The 23,312-nt window shown below is 38.5% G+C and overlaps 1 protein-coding gene and 1 long non-coding RNA gene across 8 annotated transcripts in view; one reads left to right on the plus strand and one right to left on the minus strand.

Annotated features, from left to right (window-relative positions):
- Positions 1-17,114, minus strand: part of LOC116274869 — a 41,932-nt gene extending 24,818 nt beyond the window's left edge. The window contains exon 1 of the long non-coding RNA XR_004183633.1: positions 17,063-17,114. This is a non-coding gene — a long non-coding RNA (uncharacterized LOC116274869). The remainder of the gene's footprint in view (positions 1-17,062) is intronic.
- The window catches only part of ADCY2 (adenylate cyclase 2), a 424,606-nt gene that overhangs the window by 331,420 nt on the left and 69,874 nt on the right, over positions 1-23,312 (plus strand). For all 7 annotated transcript variants that reach the window (XM_009208133.3, XM_021939226.2, XM_021939228.2 and 4 more), the window contains one exon: positions 10,423-10,507. In XM_009208133.3, the coding sequence (XP_009206397.3) occupies positions 10,423-10,507 (85 nt within the window). The remainder of the gene's footprint in view (positions 1-10,422; positions 10,508-23,312) is intronic.

The following is a 23,312-nucleotide window of genomic DNA, read 5'->3' on the forward strand; positions in this document are numbered from 1 at the left end:
AAGTAGTTTCATTCATATTATCTGCCAAACTAAATGGATTATGTTTACCGGTCATGAGGACTATTGTTAAAACAAGGATGAATTTTTTTTCTAGCACAATTGAGGTAAATAACATGTGTCTCATTAGCCTAAGAAAAATTAAGAATAATGATGTTTTACTTAAGAGATATTAATAAACCAAATTATAATGTTAAGTATCTTAGAATCATTATTTCTACTTAGATCTCTAATATCAGTTTCATTACTTATTTCAATACTCAATACTAGAGGTGATAAAATGCGTTCAAATCCTGGCATAGGTTGTACAGAATGATATAGACAAGTCTTACTGCTGGATTAGATATAAGGAGTATGAGAAAATAAGTTTTGCAGGGGTTTTAATTTTGTTTAATTTTGTCCTGAACAGTTGGAAAAACTGTTGCCATTGACAAAGAGAGAATCCTGGGGCAGGTACAGGTTGGGGAGGGAGAGCAAACTCAAGGGCTCTGTTCTGGACATGAGATACATGTGTCTGCTACACATCAGGTGCTGGGGTTTCACACAGAAGGGAGTATGTGACCTACAGAATTTATAGAACCTCCCGTGAAACCCTCTGTAGCTGCTATAGATTCTATAGAGCTGGGTGGAGACACAATCTGAAAAACCTGCACCTATGGATTATTTAAATCCAAGAGATGGGATGAGCTCCCCCAAGTAGAGGGTATAGGAAGAGATGACTCTGCACTTTCTGGGGAATACAGTGTGTCTGAAAATTCAGATCTTCAGCCCTTATCATTGCTGTAAAGGTAGAACTCTTCTTACTTGGCCAAAGATCATCTCTTTTTTCTTTCCTACATCTCAGAACCTTCAAGTGTCCAGAACATCTCAAAGCTAAAGTCCTCTCATCAGAGAAAGGCTACTATAATGGTGATGAATATTTAAATTCCATTTCCTCCTTTCAACTTTTGCTTCTTTCTTTCTTCTTTTCTTTTTTACCGAATTCCCTTTCATTTTGAAGTTCTATCTTTTAAAAAGGAGGAATTTTTATTTCATGCTAACTTATAATTAAAAGAAAAGTTTGCTTCCTTTGGTTCTTATCATCCTGACTGAATCCCACACAACAGATGTGAGTGGAGAGCTGATGAGAGGCTTGCTTTAGGGAAGAAGTAAGGGAAGTGAAGTCAACCAGGAGAGAGGCCGTGAAAGTCATGACATTCAATAGAATGCCAAAGACATCATTATTTACCCAGAGAGATGGCTTGTAATTAATACATTTCATAGGCTTTTTGAGTGGAATGTGTGTCTCCACTGGGTTTCTCTCATCAATAAATGTGTTTCTCACCCCTGTCAGGCCACCTTTAAGCAATTCATTGACTGGGGGAAAAAAGCAGAAAGGAAAGAGGACCTTGTCCAGAATCAGCCTCTTCCATATTCCATAAGAATGCACTTGAGTAAAGCACCAAAGTCAAAAATGAACACTAAAAGTAATTTTTCTTGCCTCATGACAGGGAAGACTCAAGTTTGCTTTTCAGTACATACGTAATAAGTTATGCTCCAGGGTTAAAAAGAAGCAGTTTTGCAACTGGGATGTGAATTAAAATAGATTAAGTTACACCAACATCTTTGTATACTTAATGGACCTGAACATGCTTTTGACAGAACAGGCAGGATAAATGGTTATAATTAAGAGCGTTTGACCAACCATTACTTTGTCTCACAGTATTTGTTGTTCCCTGGTGTCTTAGTCCTTTGGACTTCTCTAACAAAGGACCACAGACTGTGTAGCTTAGGAGCAATAGGAATTTAGAAGCCATGGTTCCAGAAGCCAAAGTCTGACATCAGGGTGCCAGCATGGGTGGGTTCGGGTGAGGGCTGTCTTTCAGATTGCAGACTACTGTCTTCTTGTATCCTCACATGGCAGAAAGAAATAGCTAGTTCTGCAGCCAATTCTCATAAGGGCACTAATGCCATTCATGAGGTCTCCACCTTCATGACCCAGTCACCTCCCAAAGGCCCCATTTCCCTAATGCCATCACATTGGGGGTTAGGAATTCAACAGATAGATTTTGGGGGGCAGAAGCATTAAGCCCATAAGAACTCAGATGGAAGAGAGGTCCATCTGAACATAAATGTCAGTATGCCATAGACTAGAATACTGAACAGCCTGAAGTTGAGCATATTGGTGAGAGTTTGAGCCACCCCAAGTCTGAATCTCAGGTTGTCACATACTATTCTATATGCAAGACCATATCACCTACAAATGAAGATCATTTTACTTCTTCTTTTACAATCTGATGCCTTTTATATTATTTTCCTGCCCAATTTCCCTGGTTAAAACCTCCAGTACAAAGTTAAATAGAAGTAGCCACAGCACACATCCTTTCTTATTCAATCTCAGGAGAAAAGCATTCAGCCTTTCACCACTAAGTATGATGTTAGTTGTGAGTTTCTCAGGGTGACCTTTTATCAAGATAAGGAAATTCCATTTTAGTAATAGTTTGTTGAGTGTTTTCATTGTGAAATAGTGTTGGATTTTGTCAAATCCATTTTCTGCAGCTATTGAGATGATAATGTGTTTTTTCTTCTATTCTATTAATGTGATCTATTGATAGGTTGACTGATATTCAGATATTAAAGCAACCTTACATTTCTTGGGTAAACCCCACTTGGTATTGGTATGTAAACCTTTTTACTTGTGGCTGGATTCAATTGACTAATATTTTGTTATGGAGTTTTGTATCCATATTCATAAGAGATACTGATTTCTACTTTTTTGTGATGTCTTTGGTATTGGTATCAGGGTGATACTGGTCTCAGAACGAGTTAAGACCTGTTCCCTTCCCTTCCATTTGATGGAAGAGTTTGTAAAAAATGGATATTACTTCTTCTTTCAAAGTTTTGGGCCAGGCATGGTAGCTCACACCTGTAATCCCAGCACTTTGAGAGGCAGAGGCAGGTACATTGCTTGAGTTCAAGAGTTCGAGATCAGCCTGGACAACATGGCAACACCCCTGGGCAAAGGGGCAAAACCCCGTCTCTACCAAAAATACAAAAATTGGCCAGGCGTGGTAGCACAGACCTGTTGGTCCCAGCTACTTGGTAGGCTGAGGCAGGAGGATGGCTGCAGCCCAGGAAGTAGAGGCTGCAGTGAGCTGTGACTGCACCACTGCACTCCAGCTTGGGTGACAGAGCAAGACTCTGTCTCAAAAAAATTTAAAAATTAAATGAAAGTTTGGGAAAATTTACCAGTGAGGCCATCTGCACATGAATTTTTCTTTGTAAGTAGATTTTTTTAAATTACCAAGTTAATCTCTTTACTTTTTATACGTAAGCCTATTTATATTTTTCATTTCTTCTTTAGTCAGTTTTGTGTGTCACAACATACTTTTAAGAATGATTATCCCTGCTTAAATGGGCATATTATACCTTACAGCAAATAAAAAACAGATAGTAAGCTGTATTAGTAACACTGTATTCCTTTATCAGCTCTTAATAGATTTTGACATTTGAGGAAGGAGTAAGTAGTGGTCATCAGATACATTCACAAAAAAATGTTAACAACTCTTCTGGGATGCTCTTCACAGTGTCCAGCATATTATTATAAAATAGGAGGAGTCACATTTTAATACACGTATTGTTTTTCAGGTCTATTTGACCTTACTTTAGAATGTCTCTGTCAACTCTCTTCATAGTGAATAATTATTCAAAAAAAAGAAACATTGAAATGCATTTTAGGAAACAAAGGCCTATATAATTCATTGTAGTACAAGAATCCATTATTTAAACTCTGATTCACAAAATAAACCTTATGATTTGTTAGTAGATTAACACATAATTGTCTCTAAATCAATTGATATGTGTTTAATTGAAGGCCAATATAATTCCATAATCCCTTGTTCCATGTATAAAAAAATTAGAGTATGGCATAACCCAAGATATATATATATATTTCTCAATACTTCTAATGCTAAATACTTCCAGCAACAACTTTGTTTTGCTGTTTTCAAAAGAAAAAGGAAGGAATTTAGAGAAGTCACTGTTACAGTTCTTCCCTAGGTTTCTACCTAACTATTAATGATATTATAGTACCCAGAGAAAGCTTTATCTAGTTAATGGATTAGGCTCCAATAAAGAAAACAAATTGCCTTAGGTGTTTCAGAATGGGAATTTAATAAAAAGAAGTATTTACAGAATAACAGAAAAGCTGATAAACCAAACAGGGGAGAGTATAGTAGCCATGGTATAGCAACAGAAGAAACTTCCTACCACCTCTAGACTTGTAAGGAAACAGGATAGAGGTGTTGTTAGCAGAAACCCAGGCTCCTGGGCCTTCTTGCAGATGCTAGAACCATGCAAAGCTAGAGCTAGACGAAGGTAAAGTTGTCTGACAAGGATCTGGAAATTTGAAATGTAGGAGTTGCAGGCCATCCAGAAAATGACTGCCAAGTAGAGAGTAAGAAGGAGAAATATACCCAATCTCTTTCTTTCCCTTGCCTCCCAGTTTCCCACCAGCTCTCATCAGCCAAACTAGCTAGAAACATTTGACAAAGAGTCTGTGAAATGAAGTCTTTACTAGACGGACAGAGACATACTTGAAAGGAAAGAAATTACCAAGACACTTAGTGACAAGTTTTCCTAAATTTGTTAAAATCCATCAATCTCCAAAGGCAAGAATCTCTATGAACATCAAGCATGATAAATATGAAGGAAACCACATGTGGCATATTATAGTCACACTTCTGGAAACCAAAGAAAAAAAGAAAGAAAAACATTAAATGTACCCACACACACACAAAAAAACCCCACAATTCTTACAAGGGATCAATGACAGAATGAATGGCTGCCTTCTTATCACAAATTATGGAGAGCAAAAAACACTTGAACATTTTTAAACCACTGATAGGAGCATGATTAACCCTGAATTAAACATTCAATTCAAATATTCCTTTTCAAAGTTGAGATGAAAAACACTCATCACCAGCAAACCTCCAAGATATGCTAATGGAAGTTCCTCAGCTAAAGTGATATGATGTGAGAAGAAAACATGAATCTAAGGAAGGAATGGAGGGTATTAGACATGCTTACTGTATGAGAGTATAAAAGACAATATATTTATCTTTCATTTAAGAAAAGATGTATTAATCTTGGGCAGTCATTAAAAATAAAAGTACAGCTAAAATGCCAAGAGGAAATGAAAAACACTTTAAAATAATTAATAAAATGACAATAATGGAAGAACAGAAAAACAAAAGTAAATGAGACAAATATAAAGCAGATAGTAAAATGGCAGGTTTGAAATAGTAGCAACAAATGTAACAGACCACACTATACAAATAAAACCAATGGGGAAAATTAACAATAGATAACCAACGGGTAAGATTAAATTCAAACATTATTAAATGTGAAAGGACTAAACACTCCAAAGGAAAGTATGACCAAGCCACATTCTCTCTACAAGAGGTGCACTTTAAATACAAAAATTAGGTAGCTTGAAAGTGAAAGGATGAAAAACATATCTGATGTAAACAATAAGCACAAGGAAACTACTATACATACATTAATATCAGACAAAGTAGTTATGAAGGCAAGAAATATTAACAGAGATAAATATAGATAGTGAGTAATGATAAAAAGGTCATTTCACCAGGAGACATAAAATCATAAAGCTTGCTTATACCTAATAACAGATCTATAAAATACAGATATGAAAGCACTTAACCTACAGTAGACCATAAAAGCATCTTATGCATATCTGACAAAATCCAAGAAAAAATGAGACAAATCTATGACATAATTAGATATTTAGTATCCCTTTTCTAGTTCTTATTATTATACCAATAGGAATATATAGGAGGTCTGAACAACATTATCAACTTCCTAAAACTAATTGATGTTTCATAAACTACTAAACTGAATTGAAAAATACTTGTTTACTTAAAGTGCACATGGAACATTAACCTGTTACAAAGATATTACTTATGCTAGGCCATAAAAGCATCTCCACAAATTTGAAAATACAGAAATAAATATGAAGACAAAAAATCATATAGTCTGATGTCTAACCACACTAAAATCAAATTAGAAATCATTAACAATAGAATATTTTAAAATATCCCCAAATATTTTAGTGTTAAACTCTATGCTTCTAACCCAGGAGTCAAATAAGAAATACAAGAGAAATGCAAAGATGTTTAAATATCAAAATGTAATGTATCAAAATGTGTGGGATTGCAATTAAAGCAGCAATTTAGGGGGGAATTTGTAGCTTTAAAATGCTTTAAAATTAGAAAAGAGGAAAGAGTTAAAAATCAGTTGTCCAAATTTCCATCTTGGGAAGCAGAAAAAGATGAGCAATTTAGAATCAAGCAATTAGAAAGGAATAAATACTAACAAGAAGAAATCAATAAAATAGAAAACCATCAGTAGTGAAAATTAGTAAAGCCAAAATATGGCTCTTTGAAAAAGACTTTGAAAATTCCTAAACCACTAGCAAGACTGATCAAGAAAGGAAAACAGGGAGAAAATCACAAAGCATCCAAACTAACAATTTAAGGGAAAAAAGAGGACTCACTACAGATTCTACAGATATTAACAGGATAGATATGAAATGCCATAAATTACTTGAAACCAAACAGATTTACAATTCAGATAAAATGAGTTTCTTGAAAAGACCATTTACCAAAAACTGAAACATAATAGAAAATTTAACTGTGCATGTATCTATTACATTTATTGAATTTGTTTTAAAAATTTTTCCCACAAAGGAAACTTCATACCCAGATTATTTGTGTGTGAATTCTACCCAACATTTTAAGAAAATAAGATAGAAAGAATTGGTCAAATATTAACAAATTTTGTATTTGTGAATGGATAAAAATGTCTTATTCATGGAAAAAGGCTAAAAGATTGGGGCTACAAAGCAAAGGCCACATCTACACCATGTGTAGGAGATCTAGCTGAAGCAAAATGAGAAAGGTTGGAAATAAAGGATATAGAATAGCTATTCCAGGAAACAGCTTATAGAATAAAGGAAATATTGATAATATAAATTCCTGACAATAAAGAATTCAAATGAAAGGTATTCAGCATTAAAAGAAAGATTTTTATTATGATTCAGGCACCAAAAATTTAACAGTCATAAATATTTATGCACTTCAAAATCTCTTTGAAATAAATAAAGCAGAAAGTGTTAAAATGTTTAAATACATGGACAAACCTACACTCCTCGTTGGAAATGTTAATATATTCTAACATTGACAGATCAAGTAAGCCAGCCCATTAGGGATTTGACTAACTCATAAGGTTCCTTGAATAGTTACATTTAGAGAAACACTTTGTTACCAGCATAAAAATTACATATAATTTTCAAAATTTCATAAGACATAGAAGTTGAGCATATTTATCCCATTCCAGAAGAAAAATAAATTGTCAAAGTGAAATAATAGAGGCCACAATCTCCGATAAAATCAAATGAAATTAGAAATAACAAGAACGAACCAAAAATAATATTCTTGTGGAATTTAAAATTCAGACTTCTGAGTTACTTTTAGTATTGAAAGAAAATGGAAATTGAAATTATAGGCTTTTTAGAAAAGAGTGATAATGAGTAGCTATGAATTAAAGACTGTGGGATTTGGCAAAAGCTGTAACTAGGAGAATATTTATGTCCTTAAATGCACTTATTAGAAGATACAAAAGATTTTCTGATAAATGACAATCCAAAATAAAGTATATAAGTTTAAGTAAGGGGGAAGAAAGGAATTTTTAAAAGTTGAATCAGAAACTAATTAATATAGAAAGGAAAAGCAGACCTTAATAATAAACCAAGAACTTATTCTTTGAGAAGATCAACAAAACATGCAAAACCTCACAAATCTGATCTAAAGAAAATGGCATTAAGCATAAGAAATTACAAATATGGAGAGTTTTTAAATTATAAGAAAATATTACATAGAATATTTTACATTTGAAAATCTAAATGAAAAAGATAATTTTCTAGGAAAATTATCAAAATTGACTCAAGAAACAGAACCAATAAACATGGCAGAAATGTGACATGTCTATTTCTAAAACAGAACCTGGATCGGGAATAGAATTGGGTAGACATAAACGCCAACAACATCACTTAATAGAGCTATAACTTTACACAAGTTCCTCAACTTCCTTGTGTATCAGTTTCTCTGGCAAAATGAGGTAATAATACTAACTACCATATAGGATTATTGTGAGAATAAAGTGAACTATATATGTACATATATACATAGCACTTGGCACATAGTGAATACTCTATAGATGTTAGAATGTAGCACCAACACCACGAGCACTACCATCACCACCACCATTATCCCCATAACTGTCCCTATCACCGTCATCACCATCATCACCATCACCATCCCTCATTATCATCATCATCATCACCATCACCATCATCCATCACCATCATTACCATCACCATCATCATCACCATCATCAACATCACTCATTATCATCATCATCATCACCATCACCATCATCACCACCATCACCATCCCTATCATCATCACCATCATCACCATCCTCATTGTCATCATCATCATCACCATCACCCATCACCATCATTACCGTCATCACCATCATCACCATCACCATCCTTGTCACAATCACCATATCACCTATGTCATCATCATCACCGTCATCATTACCATCACCATCATCATTATCATCATCATCACCATCATCATCACAGATAATTTCATACTTGAGTTTTATCACACCTTCAAGAAGATATCATTCATTCAGTATTTAAACAGTTTGGGGTCTAAAAAAAAAGACGAAATGTTGTTTCTATACTCAGCCTTATGAATATGGCATTACCTTGACACCAAGAAAAAGCTAGGAGAGCACAGTGTCCAAAAAGAAAAAAGAAAAAAACCTGTCAGAGCTCCTTCGTAAAAACAGAAGAGAAGATAGCAAATCAAAGCTCAGCAGATGAATCACTGTGGTCGCCTTTAGTCATGAGGATAATGGCAAGCACCCTCCATAGCTCTGAGATGTGAGCTGGCACTCCTCCCGCTGCTGCAGGATCACATCTTACTCATCTTTGTGTTAGAACAGCCTAGCATGAGCCTGGCCCATCAGACTAGTCAACAATCTAGGTGTACTTGGTATATACACACCCTCCCGCAGAGTCTTATCATCACTCATAAAATCTGAACAAATATTATTATCAGGCCAGGTGTTTGAAAGCATTGTGAATCATGTCCGGGACATGACTCATTGCCCAAAAGTTATTGATTGGGTCAGGTCCAATTGTTGGTTTGAACTCGAGTTTTTGTAGATGTTGTTTGATGTGTGTCCCTGTAGTCATCTCTCTTAATAGAGTAGGTATCTGAGATAGAGAGTTGAGGACAGCTTCTCATCATGACAGCATCAGGGGCTTTACTCAGGGCACTAACTGCTTAATTTGTTTCTCTTTCTGTGGGGCTCACAGGAGTGCACTTGCAGGATGATGTCAGCTTGTGGCTGTCTTATATCTGGTTCTTCTGTCCCATACGTCGTCGTTTCTGGATGTTACTCCTCTTCTTAGCCAAATCCTCTGTTTCTTCACTGTCTCTAGCCAACCTCATTGGCATGAGGTTCCATTTTGGTCTCACACACCATCCAACCTCTCTTTGGATGTTCCATTTACATCTCATCTTTGATGATTCACTGTGCTTCAGTCCTTTTTATACCTCTGTAACTTCTATCCTGGCATTAAACTCAGCTTTAAAAGGCTTTGAATTATTTAATTATTTAAAGGACCTTTGGATATGTATACAATTCTTATAAATAAACCTGTAATCTGTCAGTAGCAGAATTCGCAACTCGGTAGGTGTGTTTTTCACATGATCATGGGATGCTTTTGAGTTCATTGGTGCACTCAAGCGTGTAAAAAGCCTTGCTACACATTTTGCTGCATCTGTGTTGAACAAAATAGGTTGAATCTGGTTGCATGAGGTTAGCGGGGGCGGGGGGAGGACTCAGTGTCTCCTGGGTCAACAGGAACAAGGGTGGAACTTGAGGACTTCCAGGCTATCAAGGTGTGAGGCTGTCCTTAAGGCAGCAGCTGCCAGGATCTCACTGGCAGTGAAGAGGCCACCGAGATGGGGGATGTGGCCAAGTACCACATGAAACTGCCAGACACATGGGCGAGTCATTTAAAAAGATTCTTTATCCTCCATAAAGAACTGATGCTTATGAGGCAGTTTTATTGAGTCAGAGTAAGTTGATTGGCCATCGCTGTGTAGACCCTTTTCTATGAACATGTGTGTGGTATTTTAGCTCCATTTTTATTTCTCAAAAATTTAGAGAGGATTGCAGTCTGAATTTAATAAAGTCCTCATTAACCCAAAAGTATTACTGGTAGCTTTCCAGAATGATAGAAATGATCTCCACCCTGACTTGCTACTTTTTGTTTCCTGGTAGAACGTCCGTCCTGGGCATCTCCTTTGGGGCTGCGTTTCTCTTGCTGGCCTTCATCCTCTTCGTCTGCTTTGCTGGACAGCTTCTGGTAGGTATTCAAATGTGGCGCTTCTTTGAAAAGTATGCTCATTTCATGAAAGCTGATTTCTTACCTAAAACTTTCAGAAACAAGGAGCTTATTGCTTTACCACTTCAAGAACTCCAGATCCCAGTTAAGGAAACATGCACCCTTCAGGTCTATAGGCAAGAATACAGACTGGAACAGCTCACGCACAACCAAGACACAAATACAAAGATGATTTGAAACGTTCGATGTCACATCAGAAGATTGCATTCTTGCTATTTGGTTCTGTCAATATATTTTTATCATTTCCTCTAACTTTTCAGAGTATTTATAGCAGCAAATGCAAGTATAATACGAGACTTTCAGTGTCCAGGAGAATTAAAACTAACACAGGAACAGAAAACCAAGCACTGCCTGTCCTCACTCATAAGTGGGAGTTGAACACATGGACACAGGGAGGGGAACATCACACACCGGGGCCTGTTGGGGGGGTAGGGGAAAAGGGGAGGGATAGTAGCATTAGGACAAATACTTAATGCACGTGGGGCCTAAAACCTAGATGATGGGTTCATAGGTGCAGCAAACCACCATGGCACACACATACCTATGTAACAAACCTGCACGTTCAGGACATGTATCCCAGAACTTAAAGTAAAATTTAAAAAAAAAAAAAAAAAAAGTAAACCTAATACATTGCTACAGTCACTTTCAAGCTATAGAATGTTGGAGTAGTTGAAGAAAGCATATATTAAAATATCTTTTATTAGGTTTAATTTAAGCTAATCAGGTTTAAATGCTGGTTCTGGATATACAGATTACATCTAAAATTGGAAGTCTAAAGCAAGTGTTGCTAGCTGGCCATCGGTCTATGAGAGCATCCTAAGGAAGCAAACAATGGGATAGAAGGCCCTGAAGAGAAGCCACTATTTTGTTTTGTTCAGTGGAGATGAGCTGGGACAGAGAGGCCACTCTGAGCTTCTCAACAGAGGTCATGGGCATTCTCAAGAGAAGCTTCAGAGATTTTTTTTTAAATAAAAAATTTAACATGATAATTAATAACCTATTATAAAAAATAAATAGAAATGTTCTTTAAAATATTTTTCAATGTATGCATTTTATGTGAGTTCTGCAGTTATAGACTATAGTCTAGATATTTTCACATTGTCAAAATCATGATTTCTTCTGCCAGTTAGACTGTGACAAACCCATTTAGATGACACCACCAAGGAAGCCTCCTGAGGTTTGTGGTCTGTCTGTTACCTCTCAGGACTATTGTGGCTTCTATGAAAGAATTTTTTCTTATTCTGCATGGGTTTACAGTTTGCATCTGTGGCTTTATTGCAATGTTATTTTGCTTTTCATAAAACACACTACTACTGCTAGCAACAACATCAGGACAGCGCAATAGTGGCCTCTTAGAATCCTCGTCCCCCCTTCAAAAGCTCTGAAAAGTGGCAGTCCTGACCCCCAAACTGTCCATTGCATTCCAGTCCGACGTGCTGAAAGCCTTTGGCCAAGGCTGGTTAAGATTCCAAACCTTGTCTCTGCCTTTCTGCAGTCGACAGTAAGCACTTTGCCCTCTGTGCCTTATACCGTTGCAAACTTGTGTGGATTTTGTTTACTGTATAATAGTTTAGATGTTTCTAATTGTATTGAAAGCTCTTCCAAAAATGGGACTGTGGTTTCTGCTTCACCCAAATGCACACATAGCATCTCGGTTCTGAAGTCCCCTGAAGACATTGTGGATTGTATAGAGGAGCGAGGACCCTTGGTTAATTTGAATCCGCTCTGAAAGGCCCTGATGGGACTATTTGACAAAGTTTGAAAATGCTTATTGTAGAAAGAAGCCTGGTTTTCTATGTTCCCAGAATCATCCCTCGGGTGGAAAGGCACACAGGCTCCCCTGCTCTTTTCCTTACCCCCATAAATCTCCTGAAGTCCATTTCTCAGGTTTTCAAAATAAGAACCATCATTGGTGGTTCCATTGGAAATCCCAACCTAGTTCTATTTAAGTCAGTTCAGATCATTGTGCCTAACTAGCCATATTTATCATTTTCTATCCCAGGGAATCTGGTCTTGGATATGGGGGCATGCAGTATATTTAGGGTATCAAGCTGACTTTTTTTCTTTCTACTGTCTGAGTTGTTATATTAAAGAAACATAGAGCTGGGGGCAGAAAAAAATATCTCAGGAACAACCGTGCTGAGTCTGTGGGAAAGCATTGCTCCCCTATGATGCCTCCCTTTCAGCCTCGCTGGAATCCCATGCCCTGCTGCTCCTGCCGTAGCTCTTGTTCCCTCCTGTGGCCAGCCTGAGGCCCCAGTAAGCTGTCAAGGTGACATCCACAGCTCCTCCTGCCCTCTCATCCCTGGAGCTTCCCAGGACCCTGGCCTCCACAGGCCACATGCTAGGAAGTCCCTTTTGACTTCATGGTACCACAAAAGGAAGATTTCAAGGCTGCAAATAAATTGGTGCCTACCTCCTCCTCACAAGAAGCCTGTATGGTGTCAAAGTGCCCAGGAAGCCTAAACGTGATGACACTTGGTCTTCCTAAACTTGATTCCATAAGATCTGTGAATGAGGCTCCCTCTAGTGGCCAGCTGCAATTCCTCCTCCTTGGATGTAATCCATGAAAAAATCAAGAAGGAATTCTTTTCACTTCATTAATAGGTACTTTTTTACTGTTTAAACCATTCCGTAAGGATTTTTTAAATTTGCAACATCAAATATATTGGTGTACAGATAATTTAAGGAGGCTTAAGTGTACTTAAGAGTACTCTGCACTCTGCCATCCAAATTCAGTCAAAAACTGCTCATCACAAATATTCCACAGTGGTCATGGAGAAACATTGTGGCATCCTAATTGCTCATTCCCTGGCTTCTTAATAGCTTCCTAGTTGTGTAAGGTTTTATAATGATTTGCATTTATTATGTATTAAATACTGAGTTTATTAAAGAGTATTTAATACCCGAAACTTACCTTCAATTAACATATGGTAACTTTTTGAAAACTTCGATGCCAAAGGCAGTATTTGTGCTCTAATACCAGCTTTCAGTTCTCCGTATGAAGAATTAACATAAAATGTAATACTTCATAAAGGAAGCTGAGGAGAGGTCAGCCTGGCTAATGTTTTCTTCTGAGAATTTTGCCTGTCAATCTCTGTTGCATAAAAAGCGTAACGCCAATAAATCAGATCGATTGCTTGTTTTACAACTGGCCTTGATAAAAAGGTAGAAAGATATCAAAATAGGCAAAAAAAAAAAAAGAGGGTGATAATGAATTGCAGATTTGTTCCTGTTGATAGAAAAATCATACAGATATTTGTTCAGTGGCATGTTCTCAAACACATGGCAGGCATTTCTTTTCTGTGATCATTATTTCTGTGAGAAGCCCAACCCTTGCCTCCATCGGCCCCTTTACTCCCACCCGAGGTATGCCCCATGCTGGCTCCCTGCTACCCCTACATTGCCCAGGTCTCAGTTCTTGTGCACGTGGGTGGGCTTAGCCACCGGGCACCTTCTAAGAAACCTGGAAACTGCACCAACTCCTGCACCAAGCCCTTCTTGTTACACCATGTAGCTTAGCCTCCATCACATAAGATCTCACTGAGACCTCTAGGTTGTTTCTGTTTCCCCTTGAATATATAGAGTTCCTTGTACTGTAGTGTTTTTATGGGGTCCTTTCTTACTTTCTCCTCTCATCCGGCTCTGGTTAGCACTCCCTCATCTCATGGAGGCCAAACTTTCTCAGGCCGAGTTAGGTGTCCCCTACAGAACCTTCTCCAGATGTCCCAGCATGGGGCCAGGTTCTTATGTGTAAATGATCATGTGGACATGAGGAGGAATGTGAGTCAGTGGCCTTCATCATGCTGCATCCAAATGCCTTGTTCACATACGCCGTGATTCCTTGACTCTGACATGCCTCCAGCTGTCTCCTCAGTTGGAAATCATCGTCTGACTTTCATAACCCAACTTTGAAGAGCCCATCTTTTCCCCACCAACTCCCCTCGTGCTGACTGGCTGGGATTCCCATTTTGCATTATTACTTTCATTCTTGTGGATGGAAAGATCTTCAGCGAGTTCACTGCAGCCCTGTTTTGTTCATTGTACTACTCTGGTACTTGAAGCACAAGATAAATATTTAATATCAGTCTCTGCTTGAAGGAATGTTGGGTTGCACCCAAGTGCGATTTCCTGGCACCACTGCTCAGAAAACGTTCCACCCACATTCTCACCCCAACTGGACTCCTTCTGAACTTGAAGCTCTGAATCCAGCTCACAGTCATGGTATCCTGCTCCACATTCTGGTGGGTTCCCAGCCTCTGCATCTGGGCCTGGCATCCTGATGTGCTCACTTGTTGGATCTTATTAGACACCTCTGCCTCAGGTGCCTTCCTGGGCCCATATAGCAGCCTCTTCATCTCACCATTGCCAACTATTCTCAGGCAGAGAAAGATGTGTCCTAAGGAACCTTCTCCAGATGTCCTAGTGAGAGGTGACAACATGCTAGCAGCCCTCGCTCTCGGCGCCTCCTCTGCCTCGGCGTCTACTCTGGTGGTGCTTGAGGAGCCCTTCAGCCCAGCATGGCACTGTGGGAGCCCCTCTCTGGGCTGGCCGAGGCCTGAGCCAGCTCCCTCTGCTTGCCGGGAGGTGTGGAGGGAAAGGCGCAGGCGGGAACCCGGGTTGCACGTGGCTCTTTAACACTCACCGTGAAGGTCTGCAGCTTCACTCCTGAGGCCAGCGAGACCACGAACCCACCAGGAGGAATGAACAGCTCCGGACAGGAGGAACAAACAACTCCAGACGTGCCACCTTAAGAGCTGTAACACTCACCGCGAAGGTCTGCAGCTTCACTCCTGAAGCCAGTGAGACCACAAACCCACCAGAAGGAAGAAACTCCAAACATGTCCAAACATCAGAAGGAACAAACTCCAGACACACCGTCTTTAAGAACTGTAACACTCACCGTGAGGGTCCGTGGCTTCATTCTTGAAGTCAGTGAGACCAAGAACCCACCAATTCCAGACACACTAGTAGGATGGTGGGTTCCATGTGTAAAGGGATGTGTGGATGAGAGAAGGGACGGTGAGTTGGTGGCCTTCATCACACTGCATTGAAATTTCTTGCTCACATTCACCATGATTCCTTGACTCTGAAATGCTTTCTACATCAGATGCTACTTAGCATTTCAGAATTTAAAACTCAAGAGCTGAGAGGGAACCTAGAGATAACCTCATCCAGCCTCTAATTTTGTGGATGAGGGACCCAGAACTCCAAAGGTGCCATCCACTTAAGTGAGTTTTTATTTGCAGTTATTTAAAATAAACATTTCCCCCCCAACCCCGCAACACACACACACACTCACACACACACACACACACACACACACACACACACACAATGCTGAAGCTATAATCAGGCCTCTTGAGGATGGAAATGGAGGCTTTGGAGTAGAATCAGGAATGCAATGGCTATGAGGTCTGCAAAGGCTTCCTATCCTTGGGTAAGAATCTTTGGAATAAATCAAAACTATTTATGATGGGCAAGATCCCAATGAGCGGTTCTGATTCCAGCCTCATCACAGTTTGTAAGTAGTAAATGTTGTATTAAAAATACGTACTTACTCTGCTGGGCGCTTAGCTTCGACTGGCTCATTTATGCTCACAAGAGCCCTTGCAGGTAATATCTATTTGACAATTTCATAGAACGGGAACTCACAGATGCTACATAACTTGCCTTCCCCAGTGGTATATAGCAAGTAGATGTTGGAGCTGGAATTGCAATCAAGCCTTGGAACCTTCTAGTAGAGGCAGGTTGCAGAGGGTACCAGGGTTGTGTATGGGGTGAGTCACAGGCAGACGGTGCCCAGCACTAGGCAGGGATGCCCATGCTTGTGGACATGGACCAGCATGGCACCAAAGTTGCCTTGTGGTGACTGCTCAGCACACATTAATCAAAATCACATTGGTAAGTCATGGTAACCTCACATAGTAACTATTCCTATTCGTCTCTACTCTAGTTTCCTAAAATATGTTTTTCAGCTGTTGGTCCCATTTATTTAAAACTAGGTTCTGGGCAAAGTGTAAATTCATCTTAAAAGACATTTGATATATTTTTAAAGTTAATTTATAATTGTATTTAGATTAAAATAATCTAGTAAGAAAGTACTCAGTATTATAATAATACTTTACAAAATGTTTTATACATATAATAGTCCTTCAAAGTGTTTTCAGACATTATTTTATTTGATAATGAAAATAATCCATTTTATCTAGGCAGAAGCTAAGACTAGAATAAGAGATTCAAGTTCACATTTTCATTACAATTAGCAATTAAAAATAGTACTAGTTGTCACTGTAGCAGTAATAGTAATAAGTGCACATTCACAGTCACATTTAGCTTTCTAAACTACCTGAGGCAGACTTACGTTTCTATGATAAATACAAGAGAGTGACTCTAACCAAATATTCCACCACCAAACAAACAAACCCCCAAAACACGTTTAGAACGCATATGCTGGATACAGCAAGTGAAAATGCCAGAAAATATCAGAAGAAATTTTTCTCTCAATGTTGTTACCTTGTGCTTTCAATAGCAGAGATAATACGATGCCAGCCCACCAACGTTCTTCTAGGCAGAGATGAAAGCACAAATAGAGAGGTCGCCTTGGGAAAGGAAAAGTAGGTCACACTCCCAGCTAATAGGAAAGCTTTCTACCCCACAGCCGTGTTTTCCCCTTGAAGTCTGTTTTCTCTCCTGTTAATATCACTCCACCATATATATATATGTATATAAAAATATATATATATATATATTTTTTTTTTGGTTAGTATTTGCTTAGTGTTCCTTGTTCCATCTTTCTACTTCCAGCTTTTCCTTGTCAACAAAAAGGATATAGGTTTTAGGTGTGTCTCTGGTGAACAGCATGTAGCTCTATGTTCTTTTTTCTGTTTCAGACAGATCTCTCTCTAATTCGACAAGTGTGATCGGTTTATGTACATTGCAATTATTACTAAAATCTTTTAAAATCTACTTTGTATCTTTTTTGCTTCTACTTGTTTTTCCATCTTTTCTGCCTCCTTTTGGACTCCTGGAGTTTATTCTCTGTTGTTCTCTCCAGTGACTTGGAACTTATATACTTTGGTTTGTTTTTTCAGTTATTACCTTAAAACAGGTAACATGTACACTACACATGATTAACAAAGTGTATTATTAGTAATGTCTCCACTTCCTTGTTGAACAATGCAGGGACCATGCTCTGAGTCTGGTAATTTCTCATCTCCCATACTAGCATTGTTTAAATTTTTCTAAATTTAAACAGCTCAAATTATTCAATGTATATTCTTGTTTTTGTTAAATGATGTATTTGTTTACTATTTTTTCCAAATACCATTCCACCTTTCTGGATTCAGTTTCCATATTACTAAATGCTTCCTTTTATAATCCTTCCCATGAGGGCTTGTAAATAATATACCCACTCAGATTTTGTGTTTTAAAAGTCTTTATCTTTTCCTCATGGTGATTATTTATCATTTTTTCTAACATTCTGAAAACAGGGTTCCATAATTTCCTGGCCTCTGTGGCAATGAGATTAACTCTCCTGTCCATCTAACTGTTGTAGACACTTGGTCCCTTGTCTCGGTGGGAGTTTCTGCAGGATTTGCTCTTTGAATCATGGGCAGTAGGTTCCATGTGTTAAAGTGTAGCCTGACTTTTATTTTTGAGACTCAGCTGTGTATTCTCAACCACAGACCTCATAATCTGCTCTAGGTCTGCAACGTCATTGTCCAATATCTCCTTGTGTTTTGTCTCTTCCCTGGTCTTTCTGTTCTGTTTTTTTCAAACTTTTATTATAGGTATGTTGAATCTCTTCATCATATCCTCTGTGTCTCAGTCTCTTTTTCCTATTTTCAACTTTTTTATCTTTCTGTGCTATTTTATGGTTTATTTCCTGAGATGTTTCTTAGCATCTCCCATTCACGGGCAGTTCATCCAGTTCCTCAATAACAATTTAGTTTTAATTTCAATATCTACATTTTCATCTCTAGAAAGTTTATGTGGCTCATTTTAAAAAATACTTGTTATTTTTCCTTAACAACTCACTCATTCATATGGATTATAATCCCTTTTTTGTTACTTTAATCTTATTTTAGAAACTATTTCAAATTATTGTCGTATCTGCAGATCTCATGGTGCTAATTCTACCTCTTATGTTTTTTGACTCTTCCTCATATGGTCCATTGCCTTAGGTACTTTATAATTTGGTTTTTATTGTCAGGCTATGTTCAGGAGGAACTGCCCAAGCCCCCAGATGGGACATCCCTGCACTCTGTAGTCTAAAGTATCATTTACAAGCCGTGTCATTCTTGCTTCTGCCATAGCCCCAAGGATTTTCTCTGGTTTTGACGTAATTAACAACCCTTCAATTTGGAATTCTCATTATGAATCAGGTAATATAATTTCACACCCAACACTTTAGGGTTTGGATTGATCCTTGGAAGCTTATTGATACTTCCCTGAGCTAGTGAATGGAGCTCTTCTAGACTTCTTTGTACAGAAGGAATAGCGGTTTGAGGCTCTGGATTTTATTCAAGAGTCTTAGTTGCAGCTGCCCACGTTTTGCTGGCCTGAGGAAATATCTTCTTTTCCCTATGGGTGTTAAAAGGCCACCCGCTAAGTGCCATAGCCTGAGCCCTGATCCAGGACACTCCTGGATCCACCCCACAGCCTCAGTCCTTTTATCACTGAGCTCTCTCTTTGTTTCTGTGCCCTGGTAATTTCCCTTTGAGTCCATCATTAAAAATAGTACATAGAATCACCACGTATTTGATGAGTTCCTACCATTTAACAAACATTATACTGGCTTCTGAGAAAACAGAGACAAGTGCGATATGGTCGCTGTCCTCAACCAGCTCTGCATTTGGCCGGAGATAAGCATGTCAGCAAAAATGATGCAGTGTGGTACCCAGTGGAGCAACAGTGCAGGGAGGTGGCTCACCCAGGGCATAAGGAAGAAAAAGGTTGATTTTGTAAAATATGATTGATTGGCATAAAGAAGTCTTCCTGTGGGAAATTAAAGGACAATTAAATAATCAAAGTACACATCACAGTCTTTGTGACATTAAATGTTACAAGTAATTATTGCTCCGGCTTGTTCCTGCCATTCAGAAGGACAGTCCTCAGCTAATTAAAATGCCAAAGTAGATGTTCCTTTAGGCAAATACACAAAAGTACATGTTTATATGAAACACGAAACCACCATATTTTCCAAGCAAGATTTTAAGATGGATTTTGTTTTCCTAATAATAAAAGTTTGCTTCTCAGCTACTCAGATATCTTTATAACTTTTCTGGATTTTTTTTTTTCATTTTATTAACTTTGTTTAATATGAGCTTCTACTTCAAGTGTCTCATCTGATTTTTAAAATGGATACTAATGAAACAGTAAATGAAGTCTACTTGTATAATGATTAAGTTAAATTATGAAGAATTAATTTTAGAGTGAAAAAATTAGATTTAACTTAATTTGAGAGACTACCAGTTGTTTCCATTGCAAGTGGATCAAAACAAGGGAAGAAAAAAAAAGGAAGAGAGGGAAGGAAGAGAAGCTGGCTGATATTTTCGGTGGATCATGTATGAACATTTTGTTTTTCTGAGGAGGATCTGCATGTACTGGATTAGGAACGTTGGGATTCATCCCACGTTTTTCCTACCATACCCCACTGCTCATTATCCCCACCATCAATTCTATGATAAGATTTTCCTTTTTTTTTTTTTTTTTTTTCTGAGACAGAGTCTTGCTCTGTCACTCAAGCTAGATTACAGCAGTGCAATCTCAGCTCACTGCAACCTCTGCCTCCCGGGTTCAAGCAGTTCTCCTGCCTCAGCCTCCTTAGTAGCGGGGATTACAGGCACCCGCCACCACACCCAGCTAATTTTTGTCTTTTTAGTAGAGACGGGGTTTCACCATGTTGGCCAGGATAGTCTCGAACTCCTGACCTCGTGATCCACCCATCTCAGCCTCCCAAAGTGCTGGGATTACAGGCATGAGCCACCGTGCCTGGCCAGGATTTTTCTATAAATTTATATTGCTTCTTTTATTACATCTCCCACTACATTTAGTACCAATCCCTTGTTTGTTAGTGGATGAATGTGATATTCACATCCAAGAGCATTTCTAGAAGGTACACGGTGAGCTCACTGTAAGTAAGAGCCAATCATGGGGTTCAGTGAGATGATCAAGTAAGGAAAGAAACAGATGTGACTGAAATTACGCCAGGAATTAAACCAAAGATCAAAGCAAATGACTGCACCGACTGGGCTCACAGCAGGCATTGTCTCATTTTCAGTTGAATAGTATCTTCCAAATAAAGGCCAAAATATTCTTTGAGATGTTGTCGTTTATAACATTTAATTAGGATGGTTTGAATTTTGATAAATGTTTTTCCACCAGGGCCTTTAATACTTAATCAAAAACAGGATAAACTGAAGCCAATGATCATATCAAAAGCCAAGCTGTAATTTTTCTACAGAGCTACACACTGAATCAAGGATCTCCGTTTTTCTTAATCAGATTCCTTCCATTTGAAGATCTTAGTCTTGTTTCTCCTCTTAGCCCCATCATTGGTTTCTTCTGCTCCCCCCACCAGCTTGATCCTCCACTTCCTCTTTCGTCATTGTCATTGCAACTGTCACCTCTCTGTTCTCTTCTACTTCCTTGTCCTTGCTGGCAGCAATCCTTACCAATTTTTACACTTCAGAACAGGTTTACTTACCTTGTCGCTGCTTGGTAACAAGGAAAGATAGCCACCTGTCTCCCTGACCTCTGGAACAACACATTTGGCATAAGTTTTAAAACAATTGTGAGGGAGAACTTTGAGACGTGCATGGAAACTGCATAGGTGAAGCAACTGAACCAAGTGCATCCTGAACCTGTAGTGCCAAACCCATGTCTGCCGAACCCCCATGCGTCTAGTAAGTAGCTGCAAGTGCTGCTGATTCGTCATTTTGCCTGGCATGTCACACGAATGGAAAAAAAATTCCTGCATATCTGCCCAGGTCTGTTTTAGTAAATTACTAGCCTGTGAGCAGAATACAACATATTCCTATTAGATAGCGTATCTGACAAGATTATCACCATGTATTTTTCTAAATCTTCAAACACAGTAACTTGTTTTAATTTTGTAATTTCAAAAATTTGTGTAATAACTAGATAATATTTTACCTAATTGACAGCGATATGCAATCTTAGCTAGATGTACATTTTCTCCTGAAGTAATAAACTTTTTAAATGTTCTGCCATTAACATTTTCATTATCATCTCTATTGATAATTTCTGTTTACAGAATTTATCATATTTTCATTCAGAATTTAATTCATATCAGAATTATGAAAAATTATAATTTCACAAACATAAGAGCATTGATTTTAACAATTTTCTCTTAAAGATACTAATTGTAGTCGATCTGGATGTGAATATAAATATATTGTCCTAATTTGCGAGAATCAAACCAAATGCCATCATCCAATGGAATCTGAGTTAGATAAGCGTGATATTTCATTTGAAGCTTGGCTCTTCATATTTTATTATAGGTTGGTGCAAAAGTAATTGCGGTTTAAATGTAATGGCCAAAAAAAAAAAGCTCAACCACTCAGGAGGCTGAGACAGGAGAATCGCTTGAACCCAGGAGGCGGCGGTTGCAGTGAGCAGAGATCACGCCATTGCACTCCAGCCTGAGTGGCGACAGAGTGAGACTATGTCTCAGGAAAAAAAAAAAAAGAACACAGATTTGACTGTTTTGTGATATTAATATTATTAGAAGTAGCATGCATTAAACAATAATGATAACCATTCATGGGTGGGTGTTTAATGATAACCATTTGTGGGTGGATGTTTTCTGGTTACCTGACCCTCTAAGATGCTGCATGTTTAGAGCATTAAGGGACAATTTACTGCATGGCAGATTTCCTGCCACCACCAACCCCTATCCAAACCTGTTCTTGAGTAGAAGCGTCAAGTGCAGATCTGGTTCTGCTGCTGCTGGTGATCAGAGGCCCTGCAGAGCTGGGCCAAGGGCGCCCCCTGCCGCCAGCCAGCAGTCCAGCTCTGGGCAGCCTCTGCGGCTGAGGGCAGCCCTGGCTCAAGCTCCCCGGTAGGTACTCGGATAAATGAGAGGAGGGCCCGGGAAAATCAGCCCAAGAAGTGAACCCCGAACCTGGTCCCGTGTCTCCCTCAGTGGGGCATGTGCGCTGTAAACAAACATTCTTCATCTTTTCCTATCAGGAGCTGGAAGGAAGAAAAAAAAAAACCAAAGCCACCATGGTGGAAAGGAATAGAGAGGAGATTTTGTTGTTGTTGTCGTTGTTGTTTACATAGATATAAAGCAAATAGGAATTTGGTCATTAAAATGTTTCTAAGAAATATTGTGTTTTCTTCATTGAAATAACAGGAAGAGCGAACACTTGTAAGTCCTGTCGTACACACCTTCTCTAACTCGTTTAAACCTCTGGAAAGACAGAGGAGGCAGGTACTGTTATTATCCCCATTTCTGAGAGGAAGAAACTGAGACCCCATTTCCGAGACGATCGTTAACTGGCAGCAAGTTTCCCAGCAGTGGAGGTTTGAAGCTAGACCACTGGCTGAATCTTCACCCTTCTCAACTCCTCTCTCCTGTGTTTAGACTCTCATTCAACTGCTGTGTCAACATTGAACATACAGCAACACTTAGGGCAACAATAATTTTAGGAACAATACAAAAAGAAGATGTGAAAGAGGTAGAGAACTAAAGCACAGCCTATTCATGCTGTTCAGGAATATTCTTTATTTGAAT

Source organism: Papio anubis, chromosome 5 (assembly GCF_008728515.1).
Source record: "Papio anubis isolate 15944 chromosome 5, Panubis1.0, whole genome shotgun sequence".
Classification (NCBI taxonomy): Eukaryota; Metazoa; Chordata; class Mammalia; order Primates; family Cercopithecidae; genus Papio; species Papio anubis.